The sequence below is a fragment of the Arachis hypogaea genome, chromosome 14 (assembly GCF_003086295.3).
Source record: "Arachis hypogaea cultivar Tifrunner chromosome 14, arahy.Tifrunner.gnm2.J5K5, whole genome shotgun sequence".
Taxonomy (NCBI): Eukaryota; Viridiplantae; Streptophyta; class Magnoliopsida; order Fabales; family Fabaceae; genus Arachis; species Arachis hypogaea.
Window position 1 is genome coordinate 82,823,567 of NC_092049.1, and position 18,141 is coordinate 82,841,707.

At 38.5% G+C, this 18,141-nt stretch overlaps 1 protein-coding gene across 1 annotated transcript; it reads right to left on the reverse strand.

The window, feature by feature from the left end:
• Window positions 1-15,186: 15,186 nt before the first annotated feature.
• Window positions 15,187-17,649, reverse strand: LOC140178617 (uncharacterized). Its single transcript, XM_072215817.1, has one exon. It carries the CDS (start codon window positions 17,647-17,649, stop codon window positions 15,187-15,189), a length of 2,463 nt encoding a protein of 820 aa, XP_072071918.1.
• Between the last annotated feature and the right edge of the window lie 492 nt (window positions 17,650-18,141).

Below are 18,141 nucleotides of genomic sequence, written 5' to 3' on the forward strand. Positions count from 1 at the left end.
ACTTTTTTTCAAATTAAAATCAACAAACATACCATCGATTTTTATGGCTAAAAACACCAGCCCTGCGCCCCCTATCGAGCTCCTTTCACACACATACAAAATCACAAATCAAACGAGTTTGATCCTCTCTCCTTCAACGAGCTGCTTCTTCTCTCCGTCGCACGAGCTTCTTCTTCTCCTTTCCTCACTCACAGTGCCACTGCCGGCCACCCTAACTGCCGCAGCTACCTTCTCCTTCTTCTCCTCTCTTTTAAACACTGAACCAGTAGAACACAGCCCCTGTCTCTCTCGTTCTTTCTCGTTCGCAGAACAAATCAAGCTCAAGCTCTTGTTCTCTTCGTCTCAGGTGAGCTCCAGCATGCCGGCGCCACCTATAGCAGCATCTGTCCCCACCACTGCCGCGCCTTTCTCTCTCTCTCTCTCTCTCTCTCTCTCTCTCTCTCTCTCTCTCTCTCTCTCTCTCTCTCTCTCTCTCTTCCCTTTTATCCTCCCTCAGTTCTGGTTCGCATATCTTCTCAGCGCCGCAGCCGTCATCTCCTCCAGTCAATGCTTCCAGGTCTTGGTTTCAAAATTCTTTTAATTTCTATTAAGTTCAATTAATTTTGTTTAGTTAGTTTGATTTTAGTAATTAGTTTAGTTAGATTTGTCTTCTGATTAGTGGATTTTTAGGTTTTGATTAGATTAGGTTTTGATTCTGAATAGCTAAGAAATGTTTAGATTGTTAATCTGAATTGCTGAACATTGCTGCTGATTTTGTTTGGAAACTACTTGACTAAATTTGTTGATATTTTGTGCTGTTTTGCTGCAAGAATAAGGTGTTTTGATTATTTATTTTATTTAAATAAGGTGCTAGCCTTATTATAAAATCAAGAATAAGGTGTTTTGATTCTGGATGTAGATCTGTCGCCAAATTGATTAACACTAGTTGGACCGATCTAGAAAGTTAACCTGCAAATTAATATGCACCAATAAATTAAGCCTTTTAACTATGACTCGTGATTCTCCTTCTCTATATAGTTTTACTTAATAAATATTTATAATGGTTTGATCATGAAATTTTAATGAATTGGAGGAAAGTGTTGGTGTATTTAAACATACTCTGGTGACTAGTCAGGTACACCATGGAGCGACCGTGATTCAGTGATCATCTGGAAGCCATAAAGTTCATCTGCAAGGATTTTTGGACTGAGCTCTTTAATAAGCAAATAGACAACTTGAAAACAAACCATAGAGTGAGTTCATATTAGACTATTAGAGCTGTATCATTTGGTGGTGTGTTTGTTATATGGTTTTAGATTGGAATGGATGGTCATGGTATTCGTTTGCTACTTGCTGCATGGTACCTTTGTATTGCAAGATAATAAGTTCCCCTGGCTTGAGCGGATATCAATTTTAATGTATTGACTTTGCTATTGAATTGAAGTTTTCAGATTTTAGATTCATCTTTATATATTTAAGTGCTCTTGAATCTTGATTAATATTCTCTACCTGTATTAATGTGAGAAAATTCTTAAATCTACAAATTGTATTCACTTATTGATCGTATTTTCTCATTTACTATTGTTGGCAGCTAAGAAGTTTGGGATTAATGAATTTGTGAACCCAAAAGATCATAACAAACCTATACAAGAGGTTCATTCTAAGTTTTTCTGCATAATTATTTATATTTTTAGGGAAGAAAGACTAAGATGTTAATATTGCTCAACAAATAATTGCTGAAATCACCAATAGAGGAGTGGATCGTTCTGTTAAATGTACTGGCAGCATCTAGGCTATGATCTCAGCATTTCTAGTTCTGTTCTAATCCCACCACTTTCATTCCCTGGATTCCATTCTCAAGGATGGTGCCATTCCTTCGCTTTCTTTCTTTTTCTTTCGTTTCATCTGTAAAAAGTATACATATATTGTTTTTTGATTTGCCACCAATATGTTCATCTGTTTCCTGTCATATAAAATCATTTGCTTATACATGTAAAGCATAATAAGATCAATAATTATAAGAGAAAGAGAGTGAGTTGTGTTGTGTTGTTCATCTTCTAGTAAAGACACCACTGAAGACTTGGCTATTTCCACCAAGTGATGCTTCCCATTCTATGGAGTTCATCACTATCTGTGACAGTACTCCAACCAAGTCCCTCATTTCAAGCCTTTCTACTGGATCTTCTTGCAAGCACCGACCTGCTATCTCTGCTACCTTGAGAACGTATTCAATGGGATAGTTTGCTTCAAGGTTCTTATCTATCACATCTTCTAGAGCATTCTCTGGCTCTACATCTTGGAATATTTATTATACCTGATGAAGAAAAAAAGCCTCATGCATTTGAAATGTTAGATTTGACATTTTAATTTAACTCCTTTGGCAAGTCCTCTTGCTTCTATGTTATAAAGAGGATAGAAATATATATCCTTTCAGTTTAAAACTTATAACCTAAGTCTATTTGTAGCATGGACTGCAAAGTGTCTTTCATGTTTATTTGACTTCTGGCATATATATCAATATAATAAGAAAGGAACCAGATTTGTTATGCGGCTACCATATTGTGTAAGGGATTAACTCTTTAAATAACAATATATATAATTAAATAAAAATATAAAAATTATACTTTATTTTTAAAAAATTCAGATTAAGTTAATTTATAATCATTTTTTATTAATATTATTTTTTAAAAATTCTCCCTCACTTTGTATATGTTCCTTCTCTTTTGTTTTATCTTTTTTTAGCAGTCATAGTTATTAACATTAAATTATTATGCATGCTAATCTATATTTGTTTATCTATACTTGTTTGTGTAAATCATTCATAATGAAAGTATAAATTATTTTCTTATCTATATTTGCTTATCTATATTAGCAAATTAATACATTTGCATCGCTTAGACAAGTACAGAGCTGTTATTAAATGTGTCATGAGTGTAAGACCCTAATATTCAATTCCTTATGCTCGAGTCATAAGTCAATGATATTAAGGTGGTATGACTCTCAGGTGGATTTTTAATACATAATCATATATATATTGAAAGGAAATATTAAACGAGAAGCCTGAAAAAGAGTAAAAATAAAATTGCGAAGTCATATCACTCACGTAACGACAACTAAAAGATAAAGCATGAAGTCGAAAGCGATATACAGATAAAGGTATGAAAGAGAGTAAGAGAAGGACATTATATAGATATATAACATAAGTAAATAGCCACTAGTCGCGACCCGCGAAGTTAGGCTGGCTAGGGTACAGTATAACAGTAGTTGACAACAGTATCTCCTAATCTCTCCCAAAAGAAACATAAGAGCCTGTATAGGCAAGTTCAAAAGAGTTCAATACATAATATAAGCTTTTCAAAATAAAGGTGGAGAGATTCTAAGCAAAATATAAAGTAGAGAATATAAAGATCTTCGCCATCTCTCAGATGAACCACAGCTCACTTCTGAGTACCTGGACCTGTATCTGAAAAATAAGAGATATATACGGAATGAGAACCCCCGACCCATGGGTTTCCAGTACGATAAAAGTGCCTAATAAATACAATGCATTGTAATAAAAACTCACTAAGCATCCTAAACTTCCTTTCACCAAATATTCACCCTATGTTCTTGCTAATCCATGAATAGGCACCTATCATAAAGGAATGCTAAATCTAATTCCTCTTCCTCATGCTTCCCAACTTATAACTCTCCAAAAAATCAGAATCAAAATAAAAAACGAAACCATCACCAGTTATTTTATCTCAGCAACTCTATATCAATACTTCATATCCTCACCCGGAGCAAGTGAAATCACTTCACTCCGTCTACCCAGGGAGCTCAAAATATCCCATTCTCTATCTGGAGCAAGTGAAATCACTTCACTGCGTCTACCCAGGGAACTCAAATTATCTCATTCAGTAATCATCATTTTATATTAATCATATCATTATTCCATTTCAATAAGAACAGCCCTGAGCGTCAACTGACACCAACATGAGGGACCTCTCAGTTGTACAAACACAATTAATACAGACAAGTAATACACAATTAAGGTACAAGTAGAACAGATAGCATATAGTCAGGTAACATAGCATATATGATTTAGCAATCCAAACAAATAGGCAAACCCTAACAATTCAAACATATGCAAATGATGTATGCCTGCTCTAGGGCTGATGAGTCTCATCTGTTGGTTATAAAGCCAACCAGACAAGTCCTGGTAGCTAACCATTGGACTGTCCCTCTGTCATGCATCCCCAACTCGTGTTATTCACAATCATAATCATAATCATACAACAGCCACACTGGTGTTTATTCACGGGGGCGAGCTCATCCGGAACTTTCACAATGTCCGGCCACACTTACAACATAAGATCAGTAGAATCTCGGATCTCAACCTAGAGCAAGTGGAGCTGACCCACTGCATCTACCCAAGGAAATTCGAGACTCAGATAGTTTCAATCTTAAATCATACTTGGCTGGGAGCAAGTGGGGGCTAACCATTGCATCTACCCCAGGAGTCTCAAAACCAAACCCGGAACAAGTGGAATCACTCTATTGCATCTACCTAGGTAGGTATGTCTCACTACATCCCGGAGCAAGTGGATCAATGCCACTGCATCTACCCAGACAGGTATGTCTCACCACATCCCAGAGCAAGTGGGGCGAAACCACAACCCTTGCATCTACCCGGGGAGCCTCTATACTAACAAACCTGGAGCAAGTGGGGCACAACCACAACATTTGCATCTACCCAGGAGGTACGTTCTCATATGCCCAGGAGGAACCAAGGAGGGGATCCTAACCTCCCACCATCTCGCTAGGGGCGATTTTACAATACCAGGAGGAACAAGGAAGTGGATCCTCACCTTCCTTCATCTCTATGGGGTCGCGCTTTCGAGAAAGAGAGCTCAACATAAAACAATCATTCAAAGTCATATTTTCATTTCTAGCCATAAATCAATATTTATCATAGCCATCCAATTCATAACATAACCCATAACCAGCCAATAATCATTATTAAATACAGTCCTTCGGCTCACGGCATACACCTCACTTCCATCATCACCCTCAGTAACTCATACAATCATCATTACTCATCATTCATCATTGATTCTCACTTTACTTCATCCATAAGTTACCACATGTCCTAGCTTCTTTTCATTACTAGGCATACTATAAAGATTTAGGACTTAGAGGATGAAAATGGAGGCTTAGAAGTCTGAAATTCGGCTTTAAAAACTCAAAATCAACTTTTGCTGAAAACGGGGTCACGCGTGCGCGTCGCCCACGCGCACTCGTGGAAGGCTGAAAAAGTAAAGTGACACGTGAGCGTCGCCCATGCGCACGCATGGGAAGCAGAGAGATCAAGTGACGCGTGTGCGTCAATCACGCGTACGCGTGGGTGCGTTTTGTGCCCCTCGCACAAAACCAGCACAATACCAGCGCAACTCTCTGGATTTTCTACTGGGTACTTGTACCAATACAGCGACGTGTACGTGTTGGCCAGGTGCACGTGTGAGAGAGTAAAAATCATAAGTGACGCGTGCGCGTCAGCCATGCATGCGCGTTGGAGTACATTTTACCAAAAATTTTACTAAGTTTAAAAAGCTGCAGAATTTCATTTTCAAACCTCAAACTTCCGCCACACGTAACTTCTTCTACAAAATTCCTTTTTCAACCGTTTCTGAACCGTTGGAAAGATCGTTGAATGAACTTTCATAAAAATCTAGTTTTGAAGAATTCCTAACTCCAAGGACCGAGTTACGGACCGCCAAAGTTGGTCGAAAATAAGTTTTTACCCAAAAGCAGAAATTACCAATTTTTCCAATGTTCACAAGCCAAATTCATTTCCACTCATCCAAATGACCACAACCGAACCACATTCACATAATTACACTCAACCAAAACTATCAAATTCCACACATCATCTACACAATTTCACGCAAAACTATCAAGTTCCACACCTCAATTCCTCAAACCTTATTATTCAATAATCAAACAAATTATTCACACATTCAACATCTAAAATCCATCCAATCTCTTATATCATCACACAATACACACATCAACTTACCTTCCTTACCTCTTCCAGCCTCCGGCCCAAGATTCACGGCCTTTGGCCCAAATTCATAATTTAAATACATATTCCACAAACCAATATTCATTTTCCAATTCATCAAATTCTCAACACATCAAACATAAAAATTAACACAATTCTCAACCAAATTATTAATTTACAATATATATCAACTATGCATATTAGTACCAACTATTTACACAATCCAAACTTAATCCTAGGGGCATCTAGTCTAGGAATTCTCATCACACCATACGGTACTTAAATGAAACTTAAACCGTACCTCTTGTAGCCAAAATAATTGAGCTTTTTCTTGAAAGTCTTCACCAACCCTTAGCTCCAAGCCTCACCAAAGCTCCACAAGTAACACCAACCTCCCAATTGTGCACCAAAATCACCAACACACTAACATAACCAATTTCACATATATACATCAACTTAGGGTTCATGAAAATGATAAATCACAAGGATTTGAGTACTTCTTACCTCAGCCCATATAAAATAGGGATAGAACTCACTTAGAATCCAAGTTAGAGCACCCTAAACAACCAAAATCACAAGATTTTAACACTAACTACCCAAAAAATACGTAACAGTAGGAAATTTTGAAAATTAGGCAGAGATGAATGGAATACTTACTAAAAAACTTAGATAGAATTGAAGAAGATGAGAAGATCGATGCGTGGCCGTAAACGGCTCGTCAATCGGAATTCCGTTGCTCAAGTTATGATGGTTTGAAGTTTCAAGGAAGGTTAGGTTTTTCTCCTTTCTTCCCTCTCTTCTCTTCAACGTGGAACACACAAAATGGGGGAGTTGTGGCTGCTGAATGGCCTTAATTAGGCCTTATATATGTTGGGTCTTGGACCCACTTGGGCCCGGTTCATTCGGTTTAACTCGTTAGTCCAATTTTGGGCCAAAACCTTTAAGATTTGAGTTTTAAATCGTATTTTAAGTATTTCTACCTTCCCTAATTATAAATCCTAATTTCTTAACCTTATTTACTTATAATTAATTTTCTCAGCCACAGTACCGGACATATCACAACTGGTACTGCCGGTCAAATTTTCAGTGCGTATTTTTATTCCGAAACTATGTTTTCCGACTCAGAAAAATTCACTGAGTCCAAATATCATATTTAAATTATCAAATTTCGATTGCTAAATTCTCTAGCCATATTCGTTCCTAATTAATTTATTATTTAATTAATTACAGTTTGAACGAGTTTTACAATGAGAACATGGGAATTCTAAATTTGATTTTCTTATTTTTATTTTTTGTTAAATTACCTTTGAATTTAACAACTAGATTGTGATACAATACCTCTACAATCGAATCAGTTAAAGATAGAGCTCTGAAGGGAATACAGAAGTGGTGTGACTAGTAGCAAATAGCCTAGTATTGTATATAGCAATGATTTGAGGAGCCTCATCATTTAGAAACTTGGAATTTCTTCAGCCAGCAAGAAAGAAGAATTGGTATGCTATTTTTATATAAAATATTGGTGTTAATACTTGCTATGTATACCTACAGTGGGCATTCAATCAATGAGGTGATTGAGTATGAGTAAACAAGTTACTCCAATTCCATTGTGATCCATTGTTCCCAGCAATGGTGTAGCACCAAGTTGATAGGTTTTATTTTGGTTACTTTATTTTGAATATTTTGTATTATTAGTGGCTTACAATTTAAACGAATATAAGTCTAAGTTTATTTATTTATCTTGCCTTGAGTCTTTATGTTAGAGAATTATTTATTATTTTGATAAATTTGTAAACTCATTATTTAATATTTAGTATAAATTTTATTTTTATATTTAAAAGTATATTTATCTTATTATCTAATATTCTGTATAAATTTTATTTGTATATTTAAAAGTTTATTTCCGTTAATTGTTTACTATTTTTCAAATAGAAAAAATAATTAAAACATATAACTATTAAAATCGATGGTAAAACTGTCGCTTTTTAAAATTAAAATAGACAAAAAAAAATAAAATATAGATAAAGAATTTGTTGGTATCTAAATAATTAAATCGACGGCAACTGTGTCAATTTTATTGAATTAAATATCGACGACAAAGTTATCAATTTTATTAATCATATTATAGACAAAAATATCGTCGATTTTATTGAATCAAATATTGACAGAAATGACGTCGATTTTATATAATAATATCGACGGCAATGTTAGTTGTTGATTTTAGTAACAATGTAAATTCTCAAACTCATATTATAGACAGAAACATTGTCGATTTTATTAAGTTATTATCGACGGCTAGGCAAGCCGTCGATTTTATTAAAATTTTAAAAAATCGGCAAACTTAATAGCAACCACCTCCACCGCCTATTTTGCCGTTGAATTTTAATATTATCGATGGCTTAACCGTCGATTTAGTCGTCGATTTTAACAATGTTTCTTGTAGTATTTTAAATAGGCTCCTGTTTTAGTATTAAATATGTTTAGAGTCATCGTAATATCCAATCTATAAGAGTGCCACAGACGGAAGCATGACATTCTGATAGTGAAGGTGTTACACCTTTGACGGAAAAGCATAGTTATATTTTGATTAAATATTTCTGAACTTTATAAGGGAGTCTATTAATATTAGATACGTCTTGTCTAGTGACGGATTCGTATTGAACTCTATCTTATTATTCCGTTGTAGTGACTTTTTAAAATCTACTTCCAGAAATATTCATGTATGACATGTTTCTAACTTTATTATATCCGATTCAAGCAATCCAAAAAACAAAAATTAATGTGTACTTACAACCGTTGATATGAGTTATATGAAGTGTTCATGTAAACATTTTTGAAATCTCAACCAAAACAAGTTTTCTAATATTTGTTGCATTGATATAGACATCAATAAAAAATAATTTGACGGTTACATTGTTACATATTTGTCAATTCAACTAGTCATGTTTATTCTCAAAATAAAGGAAGAATAGATAAAACTCCATATGGATTTTCATACGGTGGATAGCTGTATATTCTGATTTTTTTAATAATTTATTTGTACACATTAATATCAAATTTTATTGTCATTTCTATTTATTTGTTGTTTGAAAAAGTTTTTTGACAATAGTAACTATTTTATATATGGTGTAATATGATTCTTTTGATGATACAGTAAAAATTAAATGATAAATTATAAAATTTGTTAAATTTTAATAATAAAAAAAGATTTGTAAGTGATTTAAAATTTACTTTTTGGAGAAGAAAGAAAAAGAATGAAGATTCTAAATTATTTATAAAATTTTTTTATTTAAATTTAACAAATCTAATAATTTATTATTTAGTTTTTAATATGTTGTCATTAAAAGGGTCACGTCACATAATGCACAGAGTCACTTGTTAGTTACTATCTCTGAAAAAGTAATTCACTATCACTGAAAAAGTTATTCAGATGACAAAAAGATAAAAATGACAACAGTACTTAATATTAGTGTGTACAGATGATTCATTAAAAAATTTAAATGTATATATATTATTCATCATGTAAAAATTTATGTATACTTTTGTCCATTATTTCTAAAATAAATTTGACGATAGTAGGTGTTACGTCCTGTAAGTGCCGAGGTGTAACAGTCCTTCCTGCTGATCACAATGCTCGGGCGGAAGGGTGATACTTCGGCTGAGGAGGAACACGGCGGCGGGAGCACCTGCAAAAAGCACTCCGACGCTCAAGTAAGAATATGAATTAAGTGAGAAAGTATTAATGAAGTGAGAGTGATTGTGTTGTGTAACCTGTCCTTCTGTGTGGTCACTTATCTGTTTATATAGACGTTAGAAGTAAGTTGGTTAGAGCTTGTTTTGGGATCTTCCGTGTTTGCTGAGGTTATCTTAATGATGTTGATCTTAGTCAGTTGAGATTCTGTATTTTGTTGGAGCTCTTGGATTCTTTGGCGTTGGTTATTTACTTAGTTCTGTTTGGTGAGATATGGCCGTTAGCCGAGTTTTGTTTTGGCGAGATATGCGCAGTTGACCGAGTTTATAGGCTAGGTATCATAGCCCCCAAGGTCGCCTTGTGTCCTTTAGGGGACAATGGCGAGCTTTATCTTCCTGGATGTCTTGGATTTGTTGCTGTGTTTTTGATGCTTCGTCTTTTTTGAGTTGGGCTTCTTGGGAAAGAGGAAAGTTTAGCATTTAATTGCCGTTTCGTTTCCCGCACCAAAATGATTGATGTGAGTTTCCATTCGCAGTTTCCCATGCCATCTTAGCCCTTGATCTTTGTTATGGCTTTTTGGATGGCTGAGATCAGCGCGGTTTTTACTTATGGAAACCGTTTCACTATCCCATGTTTTATTACTGGGGTTGCTATAGGTAACTCCTGCTTTTCTTGTTTTCATTACTGCGTTTGCTTATCAGAGGAGGAAGAGAGAATGAGTACCAAAGGTTCGTTCTGAAGGTTTTCGGTCTTCTCTTCTGTTTTCTTCTTACTTTTTATTTGTTTATTTCTCATGGAAAAGGGTAAGGTTGCTGTGGCAGAAAATGATCCTTGTAGTTGGGTTAGTGAACAGGTGAGGCAGTGTGTGTCTAGGTTTAATGATCGCCAGTCTGTGGAGGTGCTAGGTTCTAGTGTGTGGGTTAGGGAGGGGCATAGGATCAGGATAGAGCTTTTACCTTGTGAGGAAGGGGACCGTGTGTGCGAGCGGGTTGAGGGTTGGTCATACTTCTATGTTTATTTTTGCTTACTGACTGAGCTTGGCGTTAGGTTTCCTTTTATGGATTTTGAATGTGGTGTGTTGTTTTGGTTGAATTGTGCTCCTTCCCAATTACATCCTAACTCCTGGGGCTTTGTGCGTGCCTTTGAGATTCTGATGAGTGTTCTAGAGCGTCCTCCTTCCCTGAGGGTATTCTTTTCTCTGTTTCAATCGAAAGGGGTCAGACGTAGTTTGTGGGTGAACCTTAATAGCCATCCGCGTCGTTCAGTGTTTTCTTTGTATAAGTCATCGTTCAAAGATTTTAAGACGATGTTTGTCAAAGTAAGAAGTGTCGAAGATGAGTTTCCTTTTTATTTGAACGAGTTTTTAGAGGAGAGGTTCCCCCTTTCTTGGTCTCCTGAGCCTGCTCAGGTGCTTGATGTTGATGATAGAGTGTTTGATGATAACATTGTGCTGGACTTTCTATTAGAGGATTCGGTAGGTTTGTTATCTGTTGCGGATTTGTTGAAGTGGGATTCGGATAAGGAGGCTATTTTGGATTATTTAGGTAAATAGTTTTAGCCTTGTTTCTTGCTATAGTGGTATGACTGTTATTGACGCAAATTTTGTGGTTTTGTTTGTAGCTGAAAAAGCCCCCACTATAACTACTGCCGGACTGAAATCGTATTTTAGTCAGAGGAAGAAAAATGAGAAGGAAGGATCCACCACTAATGCGGGAAAGGGTGGTGACGCTGCTGCTCAACCTGTGTCCAACCCTCGTCCGAAAAGAAAAAGGCCGAAAACTCGCGCTGAGAAAGCTGAGAGTAAGGAGGAGAATTCCTCTGCCCTTCCTATTGTGGAGGCAGCTTATGAATCTCAAAAGAGGCTCTATGCCTATCGTGAGGATGATAATATGAGGTCTCTGTGGTCAAGGTTCTTCCCTTTTGCTACCCTGGCTAACGAGATTTGCAGGTTTCCTGATGATTCCAAAATGATTGAAAAAGGTTGGGCGTTCTGGAATGAGTCATTTTCTTCAGGTAACTTGGATCTTCTTATCCTTTTTTGATTTTATGTGAAAGGTTTCTGACTCGTTTTTGCTCACAGGTTATTGGTGCTCGGTTGGTCGCTATTGGGAGGGTTCAAGAACTTGCCGTTGAATCTGAGGTTAAGGATTCTGTTGACATTTCTGAGCTATCTGCTGCTGTACAGGAGAAAGAGAAGAGGATTATAGAGCTTTCATCATCTCTGAAGGAGAAGGAGGAGGAACTGGTCGAGGAAAGGCGTCTTCATGGTGTGGAGGTTGAGGCTGGTAAAGTTTTGAAAACTGATAATGGTCGTTTGGAAGCTCGGGTGAAGGAGTTAGAGGGTGGGGGTATATGAGGCTTTTGCGCAAGGTTTTGAACGAGCTATTGATCAAGTCCGAGTTCTGTTCCCGGAGGTTGACGCTTCCAAACTTGATGCGACAAAGATCATTGTTAATGGTGAGTTGATTGATGATGAGAGTGACAGTTCGAGTATTGGGGATAAGATAGAGTAGTATATATTTTGGTTTTGTCTTGCTGATGTTTTTGTAGTTTGTTTATGTTAGTTGACTGTTTATGACTGTTCTAAGACTTTCACCGAGTATGAAGCTCGGCTGGTTTGTTTTGATTATATATATATGTTTGTTAGGATGGTTCAGTATTGCCGCAGCTTTGTGAATTATGGTTTGATATACCCATTGCTAATATTTGAAATTATTTCGAATTTATTGTGTTGGATTGATAAGGCGTCCAGCCTCGTTAAAACCCTTTTGAGTAAAACCCTTTTTCTATCGGGATAAAACCTCAAAATGGGAAAAAGAGTACCTTCATCCGCTTCACTGTACATTATGATTGGTATTTCCTTAATGAGGATACATTCCAGTTTCCTGGGATTGGTTTAGCTAGTAATGTTTGTAGTTGATAAGCTCCTTTTCCGAGCACTTTAGAAATTCGGAACGGGCCCTCCCAGTTTGCTGCTAGCTTTCCGTGTATGTGTGGTTTTCTTGCTTCTTTTGTTTTTCTGAGGACAAGCTCTCCTTCGTCGAACGTTCTTGGTTTGACTTTTTTGTTATGTCTCTTTTGCAAAAAATGCTTCATTGCTAGCTACTTTATTGTTGCTATTTCTCTTTCTTCGTCGATTAGGTCTAGATCTGTTAGCCTTTCGTTGTTGTTTTTGTTCTTATCATATAGCTCGGCTCTCAAGCTAGCCGTTCCGACTTCTACGGGTATGAGGGCCTCAGCCCCATACACTAGTTTGAATGGGGTTTCTCCTGTTGCTGACTGGATTGTGGTGTTGTATCCCCAGAGGACTTCTGTTACAAGTTCTGCCCATTCGCTTTTTTTACGTCATCTAACTTCTTTTTTAAGGCCTGCAAAATAACTCTATTAGCTGATTCTACCTGGCCATTTGATTGAGGATGTTCAACCGAACTAAAATGGTGTTTAATATTGAAATTTTGTAAAAAGGTGGCGAGGTTATGGTCTGTGAACTGTCTTCCATTGTCGGAAATTATTTCCTTTGGTATGCCGAAACGGCATATGATGTTCTTCCAAAGGAAAGACCTTACCTTTTCGGCTGTGATTCGTGCGAGGGGTTGTGCTTCGATCCATTTGGAAAAGTAGTCTATTGATACCAAGAGAAATTTTACCTGTCCTGGCGCTTTCGGAAAGGGGCCGAGAATATCTAGTCCCCATCTATCGAAAGGCCAACTTACCTCTAAGGTGTGCAGCTTCTCAACTGGTGTCGTTGAGGCATTAGCATGCTTCTGACAGTTGTCGCACGTTCTAACCTTGGTCATGCAATCTCTTTTTATTGTTGGCCAGTAGTATCCTGATCTTAATATTTTGGCTGATAGAGCTCGGCCACCAATGTGATTGCCGTATACTCCTTCGTGCGTTTCCGCCATTACCATCTCGGCATCGTCCTTGCTTAGGCACTTTAAGAGGGGTTGTGAGAATCCTCTTCTATATAGGTTATCTCCTATCGTTGTGTAGTAGCTCGCTCGTCTTCTGAAGAGCTGTGTGTTTTGTTCATTCTTTGGGATGGCTCCTGTTTTGATATATTGGAGAAAAGGTGTCCTCTAGTCCTTCACCTGTGTAATACTCAAAACACTATTAGTTCAAAGCTCAGTTTTTCTAGTGTTAGTTGTGAAAGTGTTGATGTATATGGTGTTAGCCTTGTTGTGGCTAACTTGGAAAGAACATCAGCTCTTGTATTCTGTTCCCTGTTTATGTGTATAATTTCGAACTTCTGAAATTTTGAGATGATATCCTTTGTTATGAGCCAGTACTTCTCTAACAAAGGATCTTTTACCTGGAAGTCGCCTTTGATTTGTTGGACGACAAGCAGTGAGTCACAGTATACGGTGAGTTGAGGTATATGCAAATCCTGGGCGAGCTTTAATCCTGCTAGGAGAGCTTCATATTCTGCCCGGTTATTGCTCGCTGGGAAAGAGAACTGTAATGACTGTTCGGCTATAACCTATTCGTCTTTTTTTAGTGTTACCCCTGCTCCACTTCCGCTTTTGTTTGCTGCACCATCAACGTAAAGTTCCCAGTTGTGATCCAACCACTTGTGATCAGTTGTTAATTCGGAGATGAAGTCAGCTAGTATTTGCAGCTTCGGGGCTTTCCGAGGTTGGTATTGGATGTCATACTCAGAGAGCTCGACTGACCACTTCGTCAAACGTCCTGCTAATTCAGGTTTAGTTAGGATCTGTCGGAGTGGTTGGTTTGTTCTGACTATTATACTGTGGCTTTGGAAGTATTGTCTAAGTCTTCTCGCTGTTGTGACCAAGGCCAGTACGAGTTGCTCTATCATTGGATACCTGGTTTCTGGTGGTTGTAAAACTCTGCTGACGAAGTATACTGGGGTCTGTGTTTTTCCTGTTTCAGAGACTAATACCGAGCTTATGGCATGGTTAGAAACAGATAGATATAAAAATAATGGTTTACCGAGTTCTGGTTTCTGAAGTATTGGTGGTGATGATAGTATTTGTTTAAGCTCTGTGAAAGATTGCTCGCATTCTTCTGTCCAGTTGAATTTTTTGTTCTTGGAGATTGTCTGGAAAAAATGATATGATCGGTCTGCTACCGCGGGCAGGAATCGTGACAACGCGGCAACTCTTCCTGCTAGTTGTTGTACTTCCTTTATCGTTTTTGGGCTGCTCATTTTGAGTATAGCCTCACATTTTTCCGAGTTTGCCTCGATTCCTCGTGAGGTCAGCATGAATCCGAGGAATTTCCCTCCTTGGACTCCGAATGCACATTTCTCCGGGTTGAGCCTCATGTTGTATGCTCGGATTTGTTGGAAGACTTCTTGTAGGTCGTCACAATGGGATCCTTGTTCTGGGGTTTTTGCTACCATATCATCTACATATATTTCTATATTTCGTCCTATTTGTTGTTCGAAGACTTTGTCCATTAGCCGTTGATACGTTGCTCCTGCATTCTTAAGGCCGAAGGGCATAACTTTATATCAAAAATTTTCATGTTCCGTTATAAAAGCCGTTTTGCTTTGGTCTTCTGGATGCATGAGGATCTGGTTATACCCAGAGTATGCATCCATGAAGCTTAGGCTTTTAAACCCGGAAGCACTATCTACTAGTTTGTCAATGCAAGGTAAAGGATAAGCATCTTTAGGACAAGCTTTATTTAAATTCGTAAAGTCGATGCACATGCGCCATTTACCTGAGTTTTTTCTTACCATTACTACATTTGAGAGCCATGTGGTGAAGCGGAGCTCTTTGATAAAGCCAGCATTGAGGAGCTTCTTGGTCTCCTCCAGAGCTGCTTTTGTTTTTTTTTCGCCGAGGTTTCTTTTCTTCTGAGTCACTGGCCTGCTTGATTTGTTTATGGCGAGCTTATGGCAAACTATGTTTGGATCTATTCCTGGCATATCTGCTGGTGTCCATGCGAATAGGTCGTCGTTGTCTCGGAGTAGTCTTATGAGCTTGCTTTTTTCCTCTCCCTCTAGTGCTCGTCCAATGTAAGTGAACTGTTCGTCCTTTGTAGTCAAGGGAATCTTCTGGAGCTCGTCTATCGGCTGAGGCCTCTCCTGGAAGTCTTCTCTAGGGTCTAGTTCTGCAAGAGTCAAAACTTCAGACGTCGTATGAGTTTCATTTGTTCTCTGGTGAGCCCCTGTTTGTGTATTAGTTTTCTTTAGACTGGCATTGTAACATTGCCAAGCTTGTTGTCGGTCTGAGTGTACTGTTGCTATTTTGTTTTGTACCTGAAACTTAACACACAAGTGTAATGTAGATACTACCGCTCTGAATTTGTTCAGGGCGGGCCTTCCAAAAATAATGTTATAAGGACTAGGACAGTCGACTATTAAGTATTGAATATCGATAGTTTTTGTTAATGTGGGGTTGCCCATCGTTGTTTTAAGCCAAATGTGTCCTTTTATCGGAACTCTTTCTCCGGAGAACCCTACCAGTTCTCCGGTTGATGGTTGCATGGCTTTGTCAGACAATTGCATTTTTATAAAGGTGGAATAAAAAAGCACATCAGCACTACTACCTGGGTCTAAAAGGACCTTTCTTACCAGTAACTCTCCTGTCTGTATGGATATTACGACCGGGTCATCGAGGTTTGGGCTTGTTGAGGTTAGGTCGTACTGGCCAAACGTTATTTCTGGCTCTGTTGTGTTGTGCTTTGTTGTAGGCGGTGTTTCTTCGATTGCTAGCATTGCTCGGTAGCTTCTTTTACGTGCCGAGTTTGTTTTGCCTCCTCCTGCATAGCCTCCAGATATGCAGTTTATGACTCCTCTAGGGGGATCTGTGGTTGTCCATTTTTCCTTTTCTTTTCCTGTTGTTCGCTCCTCTGGTTCCCTTTTGGTTTCTCTACTTTTCCGTCCTTCGACATATTTGTCTAAGAGGCCTTGTCGAGCTAACCTTTCTAGTAGGTCCTTGGCTATCACACATTCGTCTGTGGTATGTCCATACTTCTGATGGAAAGCACAGTGTTTGCTTCTGTCCACGAACCATTGGTCTTGGTAGCTTCCAGCTCTGGCTGGGGGTTTGACTATTTTGGCGTTGAGAATTTCCTTGATTATGTTTTCCCTTTTTGTGTTGAATCTGGTGTAGGTATCAAACTTCGGAGTGAGCTTGAAGGGTTTCTTTTGGTCCCTTTTGTTCGGTGGTCTGAATGCCTTTTCTTCCTCCTTTCTGGTCGGCTGCTTGTCCGACTTTTGTGCTTTTCGCAATTCTTCGATCTCCATTTGGCCTGCAGCTCTTTCTCGGAATTCCTCCAGTGTTTTGGGTTTGGTGATTGCTATGGTTTCTCTGAACTTCCCTGGTCTGAGTCCGGTCTTGAGAGCATGTAAATGGACGTTGGGATCCAAGTCTGGAATTTCCATGGTGGCCTCCGCGAACCGGGTTAGGTAATCCTTGAGACTCTCGTGTTGTCCTTGCCTTATTGTCCCGAGGTAATCTGATCCATGGATGTATATCCTCGAGGCGGCGAAGTAGTCAATGAAGGACCTCACCAAATCCTCAAAGGACGAGATTGATCCTGCAGACAATTTGGAGAACCATAGTAAAACAGCGCCGTCAAGATAAGTGGGAAAAGAACGACATAATATAGGTTCATTATTAGCGCCGTTAAAGAACATCATTGATTGAAACTTTTTAATGTGAGCTCGGGGGTCACCAATCCCCTTATAAGGTTCTAGAGAATTAGGCAAAACGAAATTTTTAGGTATCTGAAAGTTCGTGATTTCTTCGGAGAAGGGATTGTCCAGCGTCAGCTTTTCCTTTGGCGGGGTTATGCTCAAAGGGTCTGAGTTCCCCAGGGCCGAGTTCTTGGTGTTGCCCTCCTCACGTTTTCCTGAATTGTTCTGCGTAGAGAGCTCAGAAAGTCTACGGACTTCTGCCTGAAGTTCGGCCATCTGGGCTAGGAGCTCGGCTTGGTTGAAGGATTGATTTCCGTTTTCAGCCATTCCTAAGAGGTCAAAAATCCCTGCACGCAAGGAAAGAAACAGTCGTAATGTGGAAGTAAAGTGGGGTTAGATTAACTCAGGGCCCCACGGTGGGCGCCAGATGTTACGTCCTGTAAGTGCCGAGGTGTAACAGTCCTTCCTGCTGATCACAATGCTCGGGTGGAAGGGTGATACTTCGGCTGAGGAGGAACACGGCGGCGGGAGCACCTGCAAAAAGCACTCCGACGCTCAAGTAAGAATATAAATTAAGTGAGAAAGTATTAATGAAGTGAGAGTGATTGTGTTGTGTAACCTGTCCTTCTGTCTGGTCACTTATCTGTTTATATAGACGTTAGAAGTACGTTGGTTAGAACTTGTTTTGGGATCTTTCGTGTTTGCTGAGGTTATCTTAATGATGTTGATCTTAGTCAGTTGAGATTCTGTATTTTGTTGGAGCTCTCGGATTCTTTGGCGTTGGTTATTTACTTAATTCTGTTTGGTGAGATATGGCCG

Coding starts and splice junctions, on each gene's coding strand:
- LOC140178617 (XM_072215817.1), bottom strand. CDS start 17,649: ATGGCTGAAAACGGAAATCAATCCTTCAACCAAGCCGAGCTCCTAGCC.